Source organism: Aquarana catesbeiana, linkage group LG06 (genome assembly GCF_042186555.1).
Source record: "Aquarana catesbeiana isolate 2022-GZ linkage group LG06, ASM4218655v1, whole genome shotgun sequence".
Lineage (NCBI taxonomy): Eukaryota > Metazoa > Chordata > Amphibia > Anura > Ranidae > Aquarana > Aquarana catesbeiana.
Genome location: NC_133329.1, coordinates 47,487,331 through 47,508,202, shown reverse-complemented (window position 1 = coordinate 47,508,202; position 20,872 = coordinate 47,487,331). Strand labels below are relative to the sequence as shown.

The 20,872-nt window shown below is 44.1% G+C and overlaps 1 protein-coding gene across 1 annotated transcript in view; it reads left to right on the top strand.

Moving 5' to 3' along the window:
• LOC141148373 (uncharacterized) overlaps positions 1–20,872 on the top strand; it is a 397,492-nt gene that overhangs the window by 118,197 nt on the left and 258,423 nt on the right. The window contains exons 4-6 of the mRNA XM_073635792.1: positions 4,947–5,241; positions 7,991–8,191; positions 9,440–9,514. Coding sequence (XP_073491893.1) covers positions 4,947–5,241; positions 7,991–8,191; positions 9,440–9,514 — 571 coding nt within the window. The remainder of the gene's footprint in view (positions 1–4,946; positions 5,242–7,990; positions 8,192–9,439; positions 9,515–20,872) is intronic.

The following is a 20,872-nucleotide window of genomic DNA, read 5'->3' as shown; positions in this document are numbered from 1 at the left end:
CCCATGTTAATTAGGTTAATTAGGTTACAGGTGTATTGTTAGAGTAATATGAGCCAGAGGTATGCACCTCCACTTTTAGTGTATAAAAGAGCCTGTATTTTCCAATAAAGGAGATTCCTGTTTGAACTTACATACAGCCTGCCTGGTGTTTGTTCTGAGCTATCACAACTGGGTTAGAATGGCACATAGCTGTAGTTCCAAACCCCGGAGCATCGGATGACTGAACAATTAGGTGTTGCGATCTGTAATCTGATTCAATAGCTGCAGAGGAGTGTCGGGAGAGTGGAACCGAGCGAGCAAGGGGCTCGTTACATTGGTTGGCAGCAGTGGGATTTGCTTTCCAGTTACTGGGACACTCCAAACCAGCCTGCAGGAGAGCCACGCTGAAAGACTTACTTGAGTGCCTTGGAGGGAATGGTGGGATTGTGCTTCCTTGCCATGAACACATTCAAACCATCATCTGGATCCAAGGTCCAGATAGCAGGAGAGGAGAGGTACATATACCAGCCACCATGGAAGAGGAATTTAGAAGGAGGTTGCAAGAGATGCAGATACAGCACAGAGGACCAGTATCAGAGCAGGTCCTGCTGAAATGGTTTGATTTTATCCGCTGTGAACTCTGGAAGGAAGCGCTAGCCCGTGAGCAGCGACACCAGGGAAAAATTCTCCCCTCCATCCATGTAAGGTACTGGTCGCAGTATGAAGTATGATTGCTGTTATTAGGGGAACAGCCGAACCAGGAGTGGACAGCTGAGTTAAGCAGGCTGATCTGGGCAGAAATGTGGTTGGATGAGAGCTACAGAGCCCTCCAGTGGTATGTAGCCCAAGTGTGCCCGTGGACAGCGGATGACAGCCCCACGGAAGGCTTTGACTACGATGGCCTGGGATTGTTGTACTGGAGGCTGTCCAGGGACCCTGACTTTAGGAATGATCTGGAGTGGCATTTGGAGGAAATAATGGAGCACAGAGAGTGGAGACTGAATGTCTCAGAAGTGCACTGGGCACAGGAAGATTTGGAGTTTCTGGCCGTTCAGGAATGGGAGCTTGAGATGGCCTACAGACAGCTGCTAGACTCTGCTAAGCAGCAGGGTGGGGCTCCCTTTGCCTGGGACTATCAGGAAATACCAATTGACAACTCTGAAATTCTGGCTGAAGAGTTGACAATGTGGCAGAGTAACAGTGTGCTTTGCCAAACTGCCCCCGCAGCTATGGAGGCGGAGGTCTTATGGCGGATGCAGCAAGTGCTAACTGACCTTGATGAACCTGTTTCTGCATGGGATGATCTTGGATGGAGGAATGTGCCTGTCCAGCAGCATGCCAGAGAATCGGCAGTGGAAAATCTGAAGATTGCCGTCCCCAAACCTGAAGTGCTGACCACAGGGCAGAGCTCTGCTAACCTCTGCCCAGCACTGATAGCATATTCTGGGTTCCACGGAGAGGAGATGGTGAACCTTTATCCCCAGACACCAGTTGCAGAGACAGGGGATTTGATAGACTTTTCTGCTGAGGAAGAACAACCTGGTGAGCCTCCAGCAGAAGAAGAGCTGTTATTAGGGTCAAACATCACTGTGCTCTGCCCAGAACCAACAGAAGTATCTGTGAAGTTACAAGGAACTTCCACAGCTGAAGCGCTGGTAACCAAACAGAGGGTCCAAGATCTCAGCCCTACACCTGCGGCTATTCCGGAGGCTCAGGGTGAGAAGGAGGTGGTCACTTCCCAGCAGCAGATCAGGATACAGGGGGAGAAGGGAGAGGAGGTGTTCGTCGGCCCTCCCTAACAGTTGGCCAGGGTGGAGGAAGTGGCCTTTCCACCCCAGCAAAGATCCGTGCACCTGGGAGACAGTACCATAGACATATCGTCCCAAAATCCAGATGAGGGAATGGAAAAGGAAGCAGCCGGCTCACCTCCCCAATGGCAGCTACACAGTTTGGGAGTGGAGGAAGCCAGCCTCCTGCCCCAATGGTTAGCTGGAGCGAAGGATGCGGAGTCCCCAGCAGAAGTGCTGGCAACAGGGCAGAGTGCTACCAAACTCTGCCCAGCACCGGCAACAACTACAGAGTTCCAGGGAGGTGGGGCAGTCGGCCTCCCTCCCCAACAGTTAGCCGGAGCAGATGGTGTGGGGTTTCCAGCAGGAGGGCTGGCAACAGGGCCGAGTACTGCTGGCCTCTGCCCTCAACTAACAGAGGATGGATTTCCTGTGACGGTGGATGGGACTTCAGTCTCCACCTATATACCCCAGGGATGCTGGGCAGTCGGCCCAGATCCCCAACAGCATGACGGAGTGAGCCCAGACACTCTGTCTTCTCTCCAGCGGCAGAAAGGACTCCAGGGAGAGGGGGCAGTCCAGGCCTCTCCCCAGCGGCAGATATGTTCTCTGAGAGAGGCAGAGGTTGGCTGGGTGAGTAATGCTTTGTTTGGAACAATTTGTTTGGGGTACTGTCGAACATGAGTTCGACTCAAACTCGAAGCTCATCCCTAATCCACACGTGCTTCTAGTTCTGACAAGCGATGGCCCAGTTCCCTATTTTCTTTAGTGAGTCTAGTAGTTATGTGGTCAGAGGTGTGCTTTAAAGTGGTTGTAAACCCTCTGGGACCACTTTCACCTACAGGTAAGCCTTAATCTAGGCTTACCTGTAGGTGCTTGAAATATCTCTTAAACCTACATGGTTTAGGAGATATTTGCAAAAAGGCAGGCACCAATGTCTACAGCGCATGCGCCGTAGACAATGGCGCACTGAGCGCACTGTCACTAACGGCGACCCTGCCACTAGTGGCGGCTACCGCGCGCGGGAGTGACGTCATCGCTGCTCCGGCCAATCACAGCGCCGGAGCCACGATACCCGGAAGGAAAATGGACGCGTCATACAAGAGGGGACAGCGGTGACATCCCAAGCTCCTGTGTCAGGTAAGTGACACATAATGGGCTACTATGCAATGCATAGTAGCCCATTATGCTTTACCTTTGCAGGGAAACAAAGGAAGTAAACCAATCAGGGTTTACTTCCTGTTTAAGGCCTTTTGAAGCATTTTTTCAATTTGTTTTAATATTGCTGGAGATATATGTTCACTCTGAGAGGAATCTCCCCCACACACAGAAATGTTTGCCTTTAAGGCTCTCACAGCACTGCATGAGGTAACTGAGAATGTCGGCGGTGCCATTTTAGCTGTAGAATGGGCCGGTGAGTTTTTGCTGTTTCTCTCCCTCATATTCCATCGAGGATCACTTATAATGCTGCGTACACACGACCGGACTTTACGGCATACTTTGCCAGCTTTATGACAGACTTTCCGAATGATCGGACTTGCCTACACACGATCAAAGTCCGATGGATTCTTACGTAATAACGTACGACCGGACTAAAACAAGGAAGTTCATAGCCAGTAGCTAATAGCTGCCCTAGTGTGGGTTTTTGTCCGTCGGACTAGCATACAGACGAGTGGACTTTTCGACCGGACTCGAGTCCGTCGGATAGATTTGAAACATGTTATAAATCTAAGTCCGTCAAACTTTTGAGAAAACAAAGTTCGCTGGAGCCCACACACGATTGAATTGTCCGACGAAATCCGGTACGCCGGACCAAGTATGCCGTAAAGTCCGATCGTGTGTACGTGGCATAACTATATCGCCGGCTTCCTGAACTCAATGGGCACAGGTAGGTAATATTAGTGTGTGGGTTTCTCGCGAACAGCCGCTAATATAAGGCTTTTACCTTCCTCTGAGAGCGGTGCTTCAGGCATGCATGTCCGCTCCACTTAGCTCCGCCTATTTCCCCCCACTTTCATTTTTATTAATGCGTTCTTTTCCCCAGAGGACAAAGTAGATGTAGTACTTTGTTCCATCTTCCTAGGTGCTGTCTAAAGATAGCTGTGAAGTCAGACAGGGAGTACCTCCTGCCTCCATAGCTGCCTGAGCAGCTAGCAAGGACATGGTTCCTTTGACAGGCTGCACTTTTCTCCTTCCCCAAACACTTCCACACTTACCTGGAACATTTTAGCTGACAACCCCCCCCCCCCCGTCCTTCATTCCTTGTGGAATTCTTGTCTCAGGTGAGTTTATGGAGATGGAGAAAAGTGCTTTTAGGCCGGTGCAGTCTGCACTGCCCACTGCAGGTGGCGCTCAACCGAAGTTGCAAGGAACTTGGCTCCTCTATGACTTCCTGTGGTCACAGGGGGACAGTTGTCTGACTAGATGCTGGCGATCTGTGTGACCCCAATGGCCATCCTGGGTCAGGCATAGTCTATTTAATACTCCAACGACAAAAAAACAGCAGCATGGGATCCTTATTAGCATAATAGTAATAATTTATTAAAACAAAAAATAGCACACTTACATTTAAAATTCTTAAAAAAGAAATAAAAATAAAATTCTTGACATTCAGCATAAGAGGTAGGATAGAGACACCTCAAGGCTGTATGTGTGCATCGGCAGCTCCTGATCCCCTGGCCGGTATCAAGGGGACCTGATTTGACAGCTATTAAAAATGCCAATACCTGGCATCCAGCACCGAAATGCACTGCCTTATGGCAAGCTCTACGTGCTGATGGAAGAAGGGGCCGGTAGCATGTTTCAAAGGCCCAATCCTTCTATGCCTTTGTTACCTTACATGTGTGTTACAACCCTCCATATCACACTGCACCTTGCTCTTATGCTGTCTGTAAAGGCAGCAATCTCCTTGCTAGCTGCATTGTCGGATGGCCATGGAGGGACGAGGATGAGCCCCATCCAATCTCACGGCTAGCCTTAGACAGCACTAGGAAGATGGGACAAAGTCTGCTGCTACTGAAAATGAGCCCTAGAAGCTTGTGTAAAAATAAGTATTCATAAAAATTGATATTCTGTAGAATTTTCGTCTAATATTATCTTTTTATGGTGACCATTCTAGTTTGTTTTTTTTTTTTTAATATATACACCATATTTTTCTTTTTTTTTTTTTTCATTTGGCAGAGTTCAGTACCTCCCAGACTAAATATGAACAAGCAAACAATATGTGCAAAGCATCTTAAAGGGCTTACAGGGATAAGATGGAAAAAATTTAAGTTGGCTCTTTGTAGCACAAAGCCTCCAGGTAAAGCTGAAGGCATTAAGATGGGAAATCTTAATAATAAATCTGTGGAGTACGTTGTTGAGTCAATCTTCAGGTGTTTCACTAAAAGACGCGGACCAGGAACCATCATTAGAATCCTTGCAGCGCTAAGTGAAAATGAGATAAGGATATCGATCGATAGAGACATTAGGAAAGGTGGGTAACATACACTTCTACAGTATATTGTGTACATGCCTAAAGATATATTCTGTATAAGGATGATCACAGCCATAATTTGAGTGCATTTGCTGTTTAAAGCAAGCAACCCCCCACTCCCCAAACTAACTACCTTGTTAGCATTTTAAAAATCAGAAGCTAAAAGTCCCTTTTACTTACCCAAAACTTTGGTCACATGATGCACCAGGTTCTGAGTCTTCTATTTTATAGATTGCAAACTGGGAGGGTTCTTCATCAAGCGTCTGTCTGTGATGTGGACACTTCCTATTGGCTATCAAGTAGCAGGGACCTCTCAGTATGTTGATGTCACAATGAGGGGATTGGCCATCGGCAAGCATAGATTGCAGTGCTGGATGAGCTGTCTCCACTCACAGAAGAGGCACCAGTGAAAGACAGATGACAGTTGACTTTTGGTAAAAATTTGGGTAAAATTAGCAACTTCCCTGGCAGATAATAATTTACACAAGCATCACTTCCTCAGTGCCTGTCAGTAGCCTCTGGAGTGCAATCCAAGAGCATTTCTAAATCTACCCTTAAGATGAACTCCAGCTAACCATTTATAAGCAGTTACAGCAACAGTTATTTTTTCCTTTTGGAATAAAGTGTATGTAAACCCTCACATATACCCAGTGAAGTAAACAGCCTCAGATGATACACAGAGATGAAACAAATCTCCCTATATAAGTTTTACATGTATATCTTCTGTCTTCAACTTTATATATTCTTTAGAAAGTTCAGATCGTGTTAGAAAATTTTCTTTCAGTTTGAGCAGTGGGTATGGATTCTTGGCTTGCACTGTGTGAGAGCTGATTGAAGGAAAGGCACACACCCCCTCCACATAGGCAGAGGATGGAAGAAACATGCAGCACTGTACTGTGAATAGACAAGCTCTCTGCTTATCTGTTGCTACGTTCCCTCCAGTAATTTCCAGCTGCTTTTATCTCCTGTGTCGGAAGAACTTGTTAGAAGTTATCATGCTGATAACTGAGGAGCGGAGCAGAAGAAAAAAGATACGGCACTTAGGACTTTGGAGAGAGGTAAGTAAACACTACAGATATGGCCTATAACACCAAAAGTATTGGGACGCCTGCCTTTAAACGCACACGAACTTTAATGACATCCCAGTCTTATGCCCTGTACACACGGTCGGACATTGATCTGACATTCCGACAACAAAATCCATGGATTTTTTCCGACAGATGTTGGCTCAAACTTGTCTTGCATACACACAGTCGCACAAAGTTGTCGGAAAATCCGATTGTTCTGAACGCGGTGACGTAAAACACGTACGTCAGGACTATAAATGGGGCAGTAGCCAATAGCTTTCGTCTCTTAATTTATTCTGAGCATGCGTGGCACTTTGTGCGTCGGATTTGTGTACACACGATCGGAATTTAACCGATCGGATTTTGTTGTCAGAAAATTTTATAGTCTGCTCTCAAACTTTGTGTGTTGGAAATTCTGAAGGAAAAAGTCCGATGGAGCCCACACACGATTGGAATTTCTGACAATACAATCCAATCGCACTTTTTCCGTTGGAAAATCCGACCGTGTGTGCAGGGCATTAGTCTGTAGGGCCACCCTTTGCAGCTATAACAGCTTCAACTCTTCTAGGAAGACTGTCCACAAGGTTTAGGAGTGTGTCTATGGGAATGTTTGACCATTCTTCCAGAAGTGTATTTGTGAGGTCAGGCACTGATGTTGGAAGAGAAGGCCTGGCTCGCAGTCTCCGCTCTAATTCATTCCAAAGGTGGTCTATCGGGTCAGGACTCTGTGCAGGCCAGTCAAGGTCCTACACCCCAAAATCGCTCATCCATGTCTTTATGGACCTTGGTTTGTGCACTGGTGCGCAGTCATGTTGGAAAAGAAAGGGGTCATCCCCAAACTGTTCCCACAAAGTTGGGAGCATGAAATTGTCCAAAATATCTTGGTGTACTGAGGCCTTAAGAGTTTGCCTCATAGGAACTAAGGGGCCAAGCCCAACCCCTAAAAAACAACTCTACACCATAATCCCCCCTCCCTCCTCACACACCATAATCCCCCCTCCACCAAATGATTTGGACCAGTGCACAAAGCAAGGTCCAAGACATGGATGAGCGAGTTTGTGGTGGAGGAACTTGACAGTCCTGACTTCAACCCCATAGAACACCTTTGGGATGAATTGGAGTGGAGACTGCCAGCCAGGCCTTCTCGTCCAACATCAGTGCCTGACCTCACAAATATGCTTCCAGAAGAATAGTCAAACATTCCCATAAACACAATCCTAAACCTTGTGGACAGCCTTCCCAGAAGAGTTGAAGCTGTTATAGCTGCAAAGGGTGGGCGTCCCAATACTTTTGGCAATATAGTTTATGTGTCCATGTCAGATTTCATGAATGGGGTTTACATCCACTTTAACCTAAATAAATAAAAACTGAACATCATAAGCACCCCTGCCAATGGTAAATGATTTGTCTCAACCCTTCAACTGCTTACTTTGTCTGGACAGCTCAGTCTGTTAAAGGAAGTTTAAAAATAACATACTTCCTGGCCGCTTCACCAGGTGAATATAAGGGAAAAAAGCCTGGAAAAATTGAATACAGCCATAACATCTAAGAATTGGTAAGCTGCATTTTAACATTTTTTTTGGGGGGGAGGTTAATACTGCTTTAATGAGATAGATCTTTTGAATTTAGGGGTTGCTGAAAAATCACTTGGTATTCTAATGTGTCTTTGTGTTTTTTTAAAGCTTCTAAAGCCATAAAAGATATGCAAGTGCACAGCAGTATGGGTTCCAAAGGTGCAACACCAAATGATAATTCTGTATCAAGCTCTGGAATCCCAGCAAAGGAAATGATAAAACGAGATGGAGATGTTCCAAAACAGTTACATAACACTGGACAAAATGTGAATAAACAGACCAGACCAATCCAGAACCAAACAAGTCAAGGTAACAGATAAATGTTGGTGTAGCACCCTTTAGGTGGGTAGTTGCTAGAGTGAGGATTTTTCTATAGCGTAGTAATATTTAGGCAGGCCTAGCTGGTGACTAGGCCTGTTTGTTTTCATTCTGGCCTGGGAGTGGCTCAGGGCAGGGCGATTCACAGGTAGCATCACTTTCACCTCCCTCTTCTTTCTAGAAAGTGCTAGAAAGAGGAGGAGAGGGGAGGTGGAGCTGCCTGGGGTATTTTGAGGAGCCTTGACCAATCCCCAACTTGGATTGGTAGGGTGCATGCCTTCATAATTACCCAGGTTCAGCCCAGATGTGTGGGGGGAGTTGTCGGGTGGAAAAGCTGGAGTGAGAGAGTGTGAAGACTGTTGGGGCCCACGGGAGCTTCCCAGTCCGAGGGAATCGGAGTCCCTGGGCCGGGGCTCGGGTGCATCCAGGAGGAGAGAAGAGATTCTGCAAGGAGAGACACGTGAGAGAGCAAGGAGAGGACAGCAGGAAAGAACACTGCTAAGAGACTCCAGGGAGGACAACTGGTCACAGACGGGAGGGCTGGTCAATGAAGTACAGTCGGGAGGACTGGGGAGGCATGCCTGAGAGAACTGGGAGATTGCAGTTTGAGATGGGGGCAGAACCAGAAGAGAGGATTGTGGGAAGGGCAGTGGAGAGAGGTCATTGCAGCCAGGCTGGCTGGCAAGGCCTGAAGGGAGCTATCTGGAATTGGTAGCTGAGTAGAGGACAGATAGCACCTGAACTATTTCTACACCACAGGGGCCCAAGGTCCCTGCCCACAAAAGGCAGTTCACTGAGGCCTAGTTGAGTTATTGTCAGACCTAACCATGTGGTGTTAGCTAGTCTGGAGGAGTAACAGTCTGCAGCAAGTGAAGTGCTGGAGGAGTGAAGGATAAGAGGTTTTAAGCAAGAGTTTGTGCTGGAGAGAAAACTGGAGTGTATATAGAAGTCCCGAGCAAGCTGTGCTGAATATTCCTGGGTATTCCATAATTTCCCATCCAAGTTCAATCCCCTCAATAAAAAAAAACAAAAACAAAAGTGTATGGACTGTTCTATGTGGCTGAGTGTCTGAGAGATGGATGTTGGGCTGGGCAGGGTGACAGGTGAACCACTACATTCAGCAACCCCTATGGGGGCATGGCTACATTGGTATTGCAGATGATGCTGTAACATTGATCTGTGTATTTTTCTTGATGTCATCAGAAACCCTGACTGAGTCTCACTTATTTCATGTTCCAGGAATTTCACGAATAATTCAAGAAAGTGTGAATAAAAAGGAAGGACCCAGACCAGCCCAAAAACAACCAAAACCAGGTAATATAGATAAATATTGGTAGTATATGGCATGTACTAAACTGCTTATTGGGATGATTGGATTATTGGCTACAAAACACAAAACTCTCACTAGATGTCAGTATACTTTTTACACACATATAAAGTAATGACTCAAAATATGTTTTTCTTTTCTGCAGTGCTTAATACAATGTTGCAAGAAGCAGATGCTAATGTTTAAGAGCCGGTTCACATTGAGGCAGCACGACTTGCCTCGCGACTGCCTCACGACTTCAGCGGTGACTTGCAAAACGACTTCTGTATAGAAGTCAATGCAAGTCACCTGAAGTCGCCCCAAAAGTAGTACAGGAACCTTTTTCTAAGTCAGAGCGACTTGAGTCGTTCCTATTAGAACAGTTCCATTGTACAGAATAGAAAAAGAAGAAAAATACCGCGCTAGATTGTATGTAAAAGCAGCAACTAAAGACCATCTAATATCACTATGGTAAAAGAGTACAAAAATAATAATAAAGTTGCGCTATAAGCAGATATAAAGGATAATACATAGTATGTATACACAAATATCTAAATGTGATATGGTGAACAGTAAATTATAACGTGAAAAAATGCATCCACCTCCCAAATTGCAATAAGTTAAACATAACGAAATGTCCACAATAGGTTACAAATGTAGCTTAAATGAATGTGTACGCAGGTGAGTGAGTTCCAAAATGGGAGATGATACAGCCGAAATGCTACAAAGCTCCCTGGGGCATGGATGGTGGAAGGCTGGATCTCAATGTCAGAGTAGTAATCTGTGTGTGGAGACCCTTACCAGAAATGGTGGACCCCCTCCAGCGCAGGGTCATTCGAGTAGACAGATTACCCTCTGTGGGGGACTGCAGGACCTTCTGATGTGTGGTGTCTCCGGTCTCAGGATTGCTTCAGTTGATGGATGGAGGTGTCACACAGGGATACGGATAAAACCCGAAAAGATAACTTGTCTGGCTCTGAAATGAAACCACTCGGGCTCCAGGCCCCGAGTGGAAAAGCGAGAAGACAAGGGACGCTGATCGTGTAGTAGATTGAAAGCGCTTTATTCATAAAACATGCGGATACCAGCAAATGACATATACAAACAGATAAAAAAGCCGGCTGGACAAAACGAAAAAACAAAACACCCGCGTGCCGGGGTCTCATGTGGCGTCAGCACAACACACCGCCCTACATGTTTCACAATGCCTTGCGTCTTCCTGGGGCACGGGCGATGTGCTGAGCCATCACTCAAATAACGTACGGTCGCAACCAAGCCTCGTTCTGACTCGGGCGCCATATTGGATTCGACAAATAGGGGGAACGCAGAAGGGAGCCAGACCTCGATCTCATGTTAATACTCTTCATGCGGGATGTGCCTGTGTTGTCACGGGCGCCATATTTAAAAATTTTAAAATAAAACTAAAAATTGGATAAAATACAGAGGGGAAATGGATATCGAGCTAATCTTATTCCCACACATAGTTCTGTACTGCTATAATTAGAAGGTGCATAACTTCATACAATACTAGAAGATTTTTTACCATTTGTATGAAGCAATTAGAAAATTAAATTAAAAAAGGGGCCTAAAAGACCAATGCTATATTAGAAGGGATATAAATAATTCTCTTAATTGAATAAAAACGAGGTCGGGATCCCTTCTATATTAAATTAATATTAAACGTACAACCAATGAAACTCCTATCAAACAATTCATACTTAACAAAAAGCCAAAAATGTCAGGAATTATCAATAAAAGCATTAATTTCTATGTCTACATTCAATCCTGAAGGTTTAAGACATTTAATTTTGTCGATCCAATTCATTTCTAATTTAGAAATGGCCCATCTTTTAGGACCCCCTCTCCAAGGTAATCTCAGTCTATCTATACCTACCATAGATGTACCCTTAGGGTTTTGTTGGTGGACCTCTAAGTAATGTTTAGAAAGTGGATGGCCCTTGAACCCTCTCCTAATGTTACCTAGATGCTCATTAAGCCTGACCTGCAAAGGGCGAACCGTACGCCCAACATACTGGAGCCCGCATGGGCAGGTTCAGGAGATACACTACACATGGAGTGGAACAGGTGACAAAGCACTTAATAGGAAATGTGTGATTTGTTTTTCTAGAAGTAAATTCTGTTGTTTTCCTAGATTTGATAGTGTTAATGGAACAGACAGCACAGTTATTGCATTTATAAAATCCAACTAAGTTTTTAAAAAAAACATGGGTTTATATATAGGTGGATTGCAAACAGTAGGGGCCACTAATTGTTTGATAGGAGGGGCTCCCCTAAATATTACGCATGGCTTGTCAGGGAGTACCGTGCCAAGCACATGATCGTTTTTTACTATGTGCCAATGTTTGCGTATGAGTTCCTTCACAGAGAAATGCTGTTGGGAGTAACGCGTAATGAAAGGACAAATCAAATTCCCCGAATCGCGTTCAGCCATCCTTGGTCTGTCTACCAAAAGCGAATCACGGTCTAACATACGGACCTCCTCAATTTTATTATTTAGGACGGTTAGATCGTAACCTTTATCGCATAATCTGTTCCTGAGTGTCCTGGTCTGTGTGTCAAAATCATCCACTCGAGTGCAATTTCTCCTCATGCGGATGAATTGGCTTTTGGGGACGGAATCCAACCATGGGCGATGATGGCAACTATCTCTGGGTATGAAGGAATTTCAGTCAGTCGCTTTGAAATAGGTGGACGTGATTAAAGTGTCACCCTCACTTTGAATATTCAGATCCAAGAAATTAATGGTGTGCTGACTGGCTTCATATTTAAATTCTATGCCTCGATCATTGGTGTTCAAGGAGGACATAAACAACTGTAAGGACTCACGGGTGCCATCCCATAGGAGGAGGACATCATCTATGTACCTGGCCCACAGGACCAACTCTGGTCTCTTATTGGCATAGATGATGTCCTCCTCCCACTTGCCCATGAACAAATTTGCCAGGCTGGGGGCAAACTTGGCCCCCATGGCTACACCCTTTCTCTGGAGGAAGTATTTATTGTCATGCCAGAAAAAATTATGCGTGGTAGCATACTCTAAGAGTTCCATAACAAACTCTTTCTGTTTAGAGGGCAAAGTAGCATCCTTCTTTAGGAAATAATTAACTGACAACAGACCCCAATTGTGTGGGATTATGGTGTACAGGGATGTCACATCGGCTGTGACTAGCCAAAGGCCCTCCCTATACTCACAATCCCTTAAAATATTAATCATGTGCTTCGTGTCCTTGATGTAAGCGGATAGAGATCTAACCAGCGGTTGAAGGAACCCATCAATGTATTTCCCCCACCCTCGATATTCACAAATACACAAGGAAGCTTAATATTAAGAGATATATGTTATCTAATCCCATCAATACAAAAAAGTTAGATTCTTCCAACATTAGGCACTCTGGCCTTGCCAATGCTTCCTTATTCAATCCCCCATGTGGTTTATCCTCATCCATTAAGGTTTTCAGAGATGTGGTCTTGAGGGACTTGGATCTCTTAAAGGTCAAAAAAGCTAAGATGGTTAAACATCTCCAGTTAGGTTTGGACCAATTATGTAATCAGAAAGAGTTGGTGATTAGGCCTGCCGACAAGGGGGGTGGAATTGTTGTTTTAAATAAGAGTGACTATCTTACAGAACTTAACAGGATTGTGGAAGACAGAGAAACTTACATGCCACTTCCCTCTGACCCACGATTCAGATTTAAAAAGGAACTTGAGGTTATTGTCAAATATGGCTTTGATTCGGGCATCTTTAACAAAAAGGAGAAATCATTTCTCATACCTATTGCCTCTAGAATTCCCATCATATATTATCTGCCCAAAATCCACAAGGATCCTGTTCATCCCCCGGTCGACCCATTATCAGTGGGATTGATTCCCTTACCGCGAGGGTGGGGAAATGCATTGATGGGTTCCTTCAACCGCTGGTTAGATCTCTACCCGCTTACATCAAGGACACGAAGCACACGATTAATATTTTAAGGGATTGTGAGTATAGAGAGGGCCTTTGGCTAGTCACAGCCGATGTGACATCCCTGTACACCATAATCCCACACAATTGGGGTCTGTTGTCAGTTAATTATTTCCTAAAGAAGGATGCTACTTTGCCCTCTAAACAGAAAGAGTTTGTTATGGAACTCTTAGAGTATGCTACCACGCATAATTTTTTCTGGCATGAGAATAAATACTTCCTCCAGAGAAAGGGTGTAGCCATGGGGGCCAAGTTTGCCCCCAGCCTGGCAAATTTGTTCACGGGCAAGTGGGAGGAGGACGTCATCTATGCCAATAAGAGACCATAGTTGGTCCTGTGGGCCAGGTAAATAGATGATATCCTCCTCCTATGAGATGGCACCCGTGAGTCCTTACAGTTGTTTATGTCCTCCTTGAAAAACAATGATTGAGGCATAGAATTTAAATATGAAGCCAGTCAGCACACCATTCATTTCTTGGATCTGAATATTCAAAGTGAGGGTGACACTTTAGTCACGTCCACTTATTTCAAAGCGACTGACTGAAATTCCTTCATAACCAGAGATAGTTGCCATCATCGCCCATGGTTAGATTCAGTCCCCAAAAGCCAATTCATCCGCATGAGGAGAAATTGCACTCGAGTGGATGATCTTGACACACAGACCAGGACACTCAGGAACCGTCCTAAATAATAAAATTGAGGAGGTCCGTATGTTGGACCGTGATTCGCTTTTGGTAGACAGACCAAGGATGGCTGGACGCGATTCGGGCAATTTGATTTGTCCTTTCATTACACGTTACTCCCAACAGCATTTCTCTGTGAAGGAACTCATACGCAAACATTGGCACATAGTAAAAAACGATCATGTGCTTGGCACGGTACTCCCTGACAAGCCATGCGTAATATTTAGGGGAGCCCCTCCTATCAAACAATTAGTGGCCCCTACTGTTTGCAATCCACCTATATATAAACCCATGGTTTTTTAAAAACTTAGTTGGATTTTATAAATGCAATAACTGTGCTGTCTGTTCCATTAACGCTATCAAATCTAGGAAAACAACAGAATTTACGTCTAGAAAAACAAATCACACATTTCCTATTAAGTCCTTTGTCACCTGTTCCACTCCGTGTGTAGTGTATCTCTTGACCTGCCCATGTGGGCTCCAGTATGTTGGGCGTACGGTTCGCTCTTTGCAGGTCAGGCTTAAAGTGGTGTTCCGGGCGAAATTATACTTTTTAAATAAAATTACCCCTATAATACACAAGCTTAATGTATTCTAGTAAAGTTAGTCTGTAAAGTAAGGTCTGTTTTGTTAGTTTATAGCAGTAGTTTGTTATTTTATAAACTTAAAGCAGGCCGTGGCCATCTTAAGTGTGGGCATCTGAAGACAGACTGTATTTCTTCCTGGAACTCATCCTTCCAGCTCTCGCACATGCTCAGTGCAGCACAAGCAGTGTAATAGGTTTCAGGTCAGGTTTCCATAGCAACGACAGTGTCAGAGGAAGTTGCCACCCCTTCCCAGAAGGCATTGCAAAAAGGAAATGATGCGATGGGCCATGGCCAGGGAGGAGGAAGTGAAAAATGAATACAGCAGATATACAGTAGGTGCTGGAAAAAAAATGTAAAAATATCCAATTTGTTTGCAGTGCACAGTTTAGTGAGGGATGCTGAAGAGTTGTAAAAGTGGGTGGAACTCCACTTTAACCACTTTACAACCGGCCTATAGCCGAATGACGGCAGCAGGGCGGTTGCTTAAATCTGGGATCACGTCATATGACGTCTTCCCAGAGTTCCCCTCTTGCGCGCCCCCTGGGGCGCGCACCTGAACACATTCGTGAACGCCAGGTCCAGAGGACCCGGCGCATCACGGATCCCGGTAAATGGCCACTGATCGCAGCCCTTTACCATGTGATGGCTCCATCAAATGACGGAGCCATCACATGTAAACAAACCGGCGTCATCTCATGACGCCGGTTCCTCTCCTCCCCTCCTGTGTACCGATCGGTATACACTGTGAGCAGAGAGGGGGATGGATGGATGGCAGCAGCACTGTGGGCTGTATGTGTAGTGCCCACAGCGCTAACCAGTGACATCCAGCCATCCATCCATCCATGCTCAGCCATCCCATAATGCTCTGCAATGCCCTGCAATACTCTGCAATGCCCTAGAATAATGTGCAATACTCTGCAATGCCCCACAATACTGTGCAATACTCTGCAATACCCCACAACACTGTGCAATACTCTGCAATACCCCGCAATACTCTGCAATACCCCATAATACCCCGCAATACCCCGCAATACCCCACAATACCCCGCAATACTCTGCAATACCCTGCAATACCCCACAATACTCTGCAATACCCCGCAATACTCCACAATACCCCGCAATACTCTGCAATACCCTGCAATACCCCACAATACTCTGCAATACCCCGCAATACTCTGTAATACCCCGCAATACTCTGCAATACCCCACAATACTCTGCAATACCCCACAATACTGTGCAATACCCCACAATACTGTGCAATACTCTGCAATACCCCGCATTACCCAGTCATACTCTGTGATACCCAGCCATACCCAGTCATTCTCTGCAATACCCAGCCATACTCTGCCATACCCAACCATGCCCTGTCATACCCAGCCATACTCTGCAATACCCCGCAATACTCTGCCATACCCATCCATACTCTGCAATACTCGGTGATACCCAGCCATACTCTGCCATACCCTGCTATGCTCAGCCATACTCTGCCATGCTCAGCCATACTCGGCTGTACTCGGCCCCTGAATATGGCCAGGCTGTGGAAGTCTCACACATGTGGTATCGCCGTACTCAGGAGGAGTAGGAGAATCTATTTTGGAGTGTCATTTTTGGTATGTACATGCTATGTGTTAGAAATATCGTATAAATGGACAACTTTGTGTTAAAAAAAAATGCGATTTAACCACTTCCTGCCCACCGTCTGTCATACGACGTTCTTGACTTTGTGTGGGGATATCAGAATGATGCCTGCAGCTACAGGCATCATTCAGATATCAGCTTTTTTAGCCGGCGATTCCCTACACCATAGGAATGATCATAGCGGCTGTTCTGCTGCTTGATCGTTCTTATGGGAGGTGAGAGGGGACGTCCCCCCTCCCGCCACCCTCCGGTGCTTCTACCGACTCACCGCTACGATCGAAGCCAGGATCTTTTTTTTTATTTTTTTTATTTCAGGCTTCCCAGCCTAGAGGTGAGATGTGGGGTCTTATTGACCCCATATCTCACTGTAAAGAGGACCTGTCATGCCATATTCCTATTACAAGGGATGTTTACATTCCTTGTAATAGGAATAAAAGAGGTCAAAATTTTTTTTTTTGAAAAAAGCATCAAACTAAAATAAATAAAGTAAAATGAACAATAAAGAAATAAACAATAAAGAAAAAAAAAGCACCCCTGTCTCTGTGTGCTCGCATGCAGAAGCGAACGCATACGTAAGTCCCGCCCACATATGAAAACGGAGTTCAAACCACACATGTGAGGTATCGCTGCGATCGGTAGAGCGAGAGCAATAATTTTGGCCCTAGACCTCCTCTGTAACTCAAAACATGTAACCAGTAAAAATTTTTAAAGCGTCGTCTATGGGGATTTTTGAGTAGCGAAGTTTGACGCTATTCCACAAGCGCGTGCAATTTTGAAAGGTGACATGTTGGGTATCTATTTACTCGGCGTAACTTCATCTTTCATATTATGGGCTAACTTTACTGTTTTGTTTTTTTTAAACGCATTAAAAAAATTGCTGCGCAAATACCGTGCGAGATAAAAAGTTGCAATGACCGCCATTGTAGTCTCTAGGGTCTTTGCTAAAAAAAGCATATATAATTTTTTGGGGTTCTATGTAATTTTCTAGCTAATAAATGATGATTTTTACATGTAGGAGAGAAATGTCAGAATTGGCCTGGGTGCTCCAGAACGCCTGAAGGTGCTCCCTGCATGTTGGGCCTCTGTATGTGGCCAGGCTGTGTAAAAGTCTCACACATATGGTATCGCCATACTCAGGAGTAATAGCAGAATGTGTTTTGGGGTGTAATTTGTGGTATGCATATGCAGTGTGTGAGAAATAACCTGCTAATATGACAATTTTGTGAAAAAAAAAAGTAAAAAAAAAAAAAACTTGATTTTGCAAAGAATTGTGGGAAAAAATGACAACTTCAAAAAACTCACCATGCATCTTTCTAAATACCTTGGAATATCGTCTTTCCAAAAAGGGGTCATTTTGGGGGTATTTGTACTTTTCTGGAATGTTAGGGTCTCAAGAAATGAGATAGGCCATCAGTACTTCAGGTGTGATCAATAACTTTCACAAAGACCAAATGATATCTACCTATTTGGGTTATTTTTACCAAAGATATGTAGCGGTATAAATTTTGACCAAAATATATGAAGAAAAATTACTAATTTGCAAAATTTTATAACAGAAACTAAGAAAAATGCATTTTTTTAACAGATTTTTCGGTCTTTTTTCTTTTATAGCGCAAAAAATAAAGAACCCAGCGGTGATTAAATACCACCAAAAGAAAGCTCTATTTGTGTGAAAAAAAGGACAAAAATGTCATATAGATACAGTGTTGCATGACTGAGTAATTGTCATTCAAAATGTGAGAGCACCAAAAGGTGAAAATTGGTCTGGTTATCAAGGGGGTTTAAGTGTCCAGTGGTTAAGTGGTTATTGAGCATCTAGGTAACATTAGGAGAGGGTTCAAGGGCCATCCACTTTCTAAACATTACTTAGAGGTCCACCAACAAATCCCTAATGCCCCGTACACACGGTCGGACATTGATCAGACATTCCGACAACAAAATCCTAGGATTTTTTTCGACGGATGTTGGCTCAAACTTGTCTTGCATACATACGGTCACACAAAGTTGTCGGAAAATCCGATCATTCTGAACGCGGTGACATAAAACACATATGTCGGGACTATAAACGGGGCAGTAGCCAATAGCTTTCATCTCTTTATTTATTCTGAGCATGCGTGGCACTTTGTGCGTCGGATTTGTGTACACACGATCGGAATTTCTGACAACGGATTTTGTTGTTGGAAACTTTTATAGCAAGCTCTCAAACTTTGTGTGTCGGAAAATCCGATGGAAAATGTGTGATGGAGCCCACACACAGTCGGAATTTCCGACAACAAGGTCCTATCACACATTTTCTGTCGGAAAATCCGACCGTGTGTACAGGGCATTAGGGTACATCTATGGTAGGTATAGATAGACTGAGATTACCTTGTAGAGGGGGTCCTAAAAGACGGGCCATCTCTAAATTACAAATGAATTGGATCTACAAAATTAAATGTCTTAAACCTTCAGGATTGAATGTAGACATAGAAATTAATGCTTTTATTGATAATTCCTGACATTTTTGGCTTTTTGTTAAGTATGAATTGTTTGATAGGAGTTTCATTAGTTGTACGTTTCATTTTAATTTTATATAGAAGGGATCCAGACCTCAATTTTAGTCAATTAAGAGAATTATTTATATCCCTTCTAATATAGCATTGGTCTTTTAGGCCCCTTTTTAAATTTATTTTTATCTTTATTTGCATATATTTCTCATTGTTTCTAATTGCTTCATACAAATGGTAAAAAATCTTCTAGTATTGTATGAAGTTATGCACCTTCTAATTATAGCAGTACAGAACTATGTGTGGGAATAAGATTAGCTCAATATCCGTTTCCCCTCTGTATTTTATCCAATTTTTAGTTTTATTTGTTTTTTAAATATGGCGCCCGTGACAACACAGGCACATCCCGCATGAAGAGTATTAGCATGAGATCGAGGTCTGGCTCCCTTCTGCGTTCCACCTATTTGTCGAATCAAATATGGCGCCCGAGTCAGAACGAGGCTTGGTTGTGGCCGTACGTTATTTGAGTGATGGCTCAGCACATCGCCCATGCCCCAGGAAGACGCAAGGTATTGCGAAACATGTAGGGCGGTGTGTTGTGCTGACGCCATCACGCCACATGAGACCCCGGCACGCGGGTGTTTTGTTTTTTCGTTTTGTCCAGCCGGCTTTTTTATCTGTTTGTATATGTCATTTGCGGGTATCCGCATGTTTTATGAATAAAGTGCTTTCGATCTACTACACAATCAGCGTCCCTTGTCTTCTCACTTTTCCACTCTGGGCCTGGAGCCTGAGTGGTTTCATTTCAGAGCCAGACAAGTTATCTTTTCGGGTTTTATCCGTATCCCTGTGTGACACCTCCATCCATCATCTGAAGCGATCCTGAGACCGGAGACACCACACATCAGAAGGTCCTGCAGTCCCCCACAGAAGGTAATCTGTCTACTCGAATGACCCTGCGCTGGAGGGGGTCCACCGTTTCTGGTAAGGGTCTCCACACACAGATTACTACTCTGACATTGAGATCCAGCCTTCCACCATCCATGCTCCAGAGAACTTTGTAGCATTTCGGCTGTATCATCTCCCATTTTGGAACTCACTCACCTGTGTACACATTCATTTAAGCTACATTTGTAACCTATTGTGGACATTTCGTTATGTTTAACTTATTGCAATTTGGGAGGTGGATGCATTTTTTCACATTATAATTTACTGTTCACCATATCACATTTAGATATTTGTGTATACATACTATGTATGATCCTTTATATCTGCTTATAGTGCAACTTTATTATTATTTTTGAAGTTTTTTACCATTGTACAGATCGGAGCGCGATGGAGAGCAACTTGTCAGGTGGCTAAGTCGCCTGACAAGTCGCTCCAGTGTGAACCTAGTCTTACTGTTTGCTTGCTGATTTATTTACTTGCAGCTTTACAATAATAGTATTTATTTTACTATACTTAGGTGGAAAATCATGGATACACATCTTATGTAATGCATTTGACATACTGTATGTATAGATATACAAAATATATATATAATTCTTTTTCTACATGGGGATTATGGGTGGATTATCATGGCTAAACATGCCTAGGAGCTCAGTTGACCTATTTCTGATAAAAACATGTGTATAATTATTTTTCTACATGGGGATTATGGGGGAAATATCATGGTTACACATTCCAAGAAACATATATAACCTATTTCTGATAGGAATATGCATATAATTTTTTTTCACATGGGGATTATGGGGGGAATATCATGGTTACACATTCCAAGAAGCATGTTTAACCTATTTCTGATGAAAACACTGTATGTGTATAATTATTTTTACTGGCCCACCTCACGTCAGCACACAACGGGTTAACACCACATGACCACCTGTATCTAGCTGAATAAAAGGCAGCCCCTCATCCAACTAGGATGTTCTTTTTTGGTCTGCTCCAGGCCACCTGTTGATTGCAGTTGGTATATAATTTGTTTGCTGC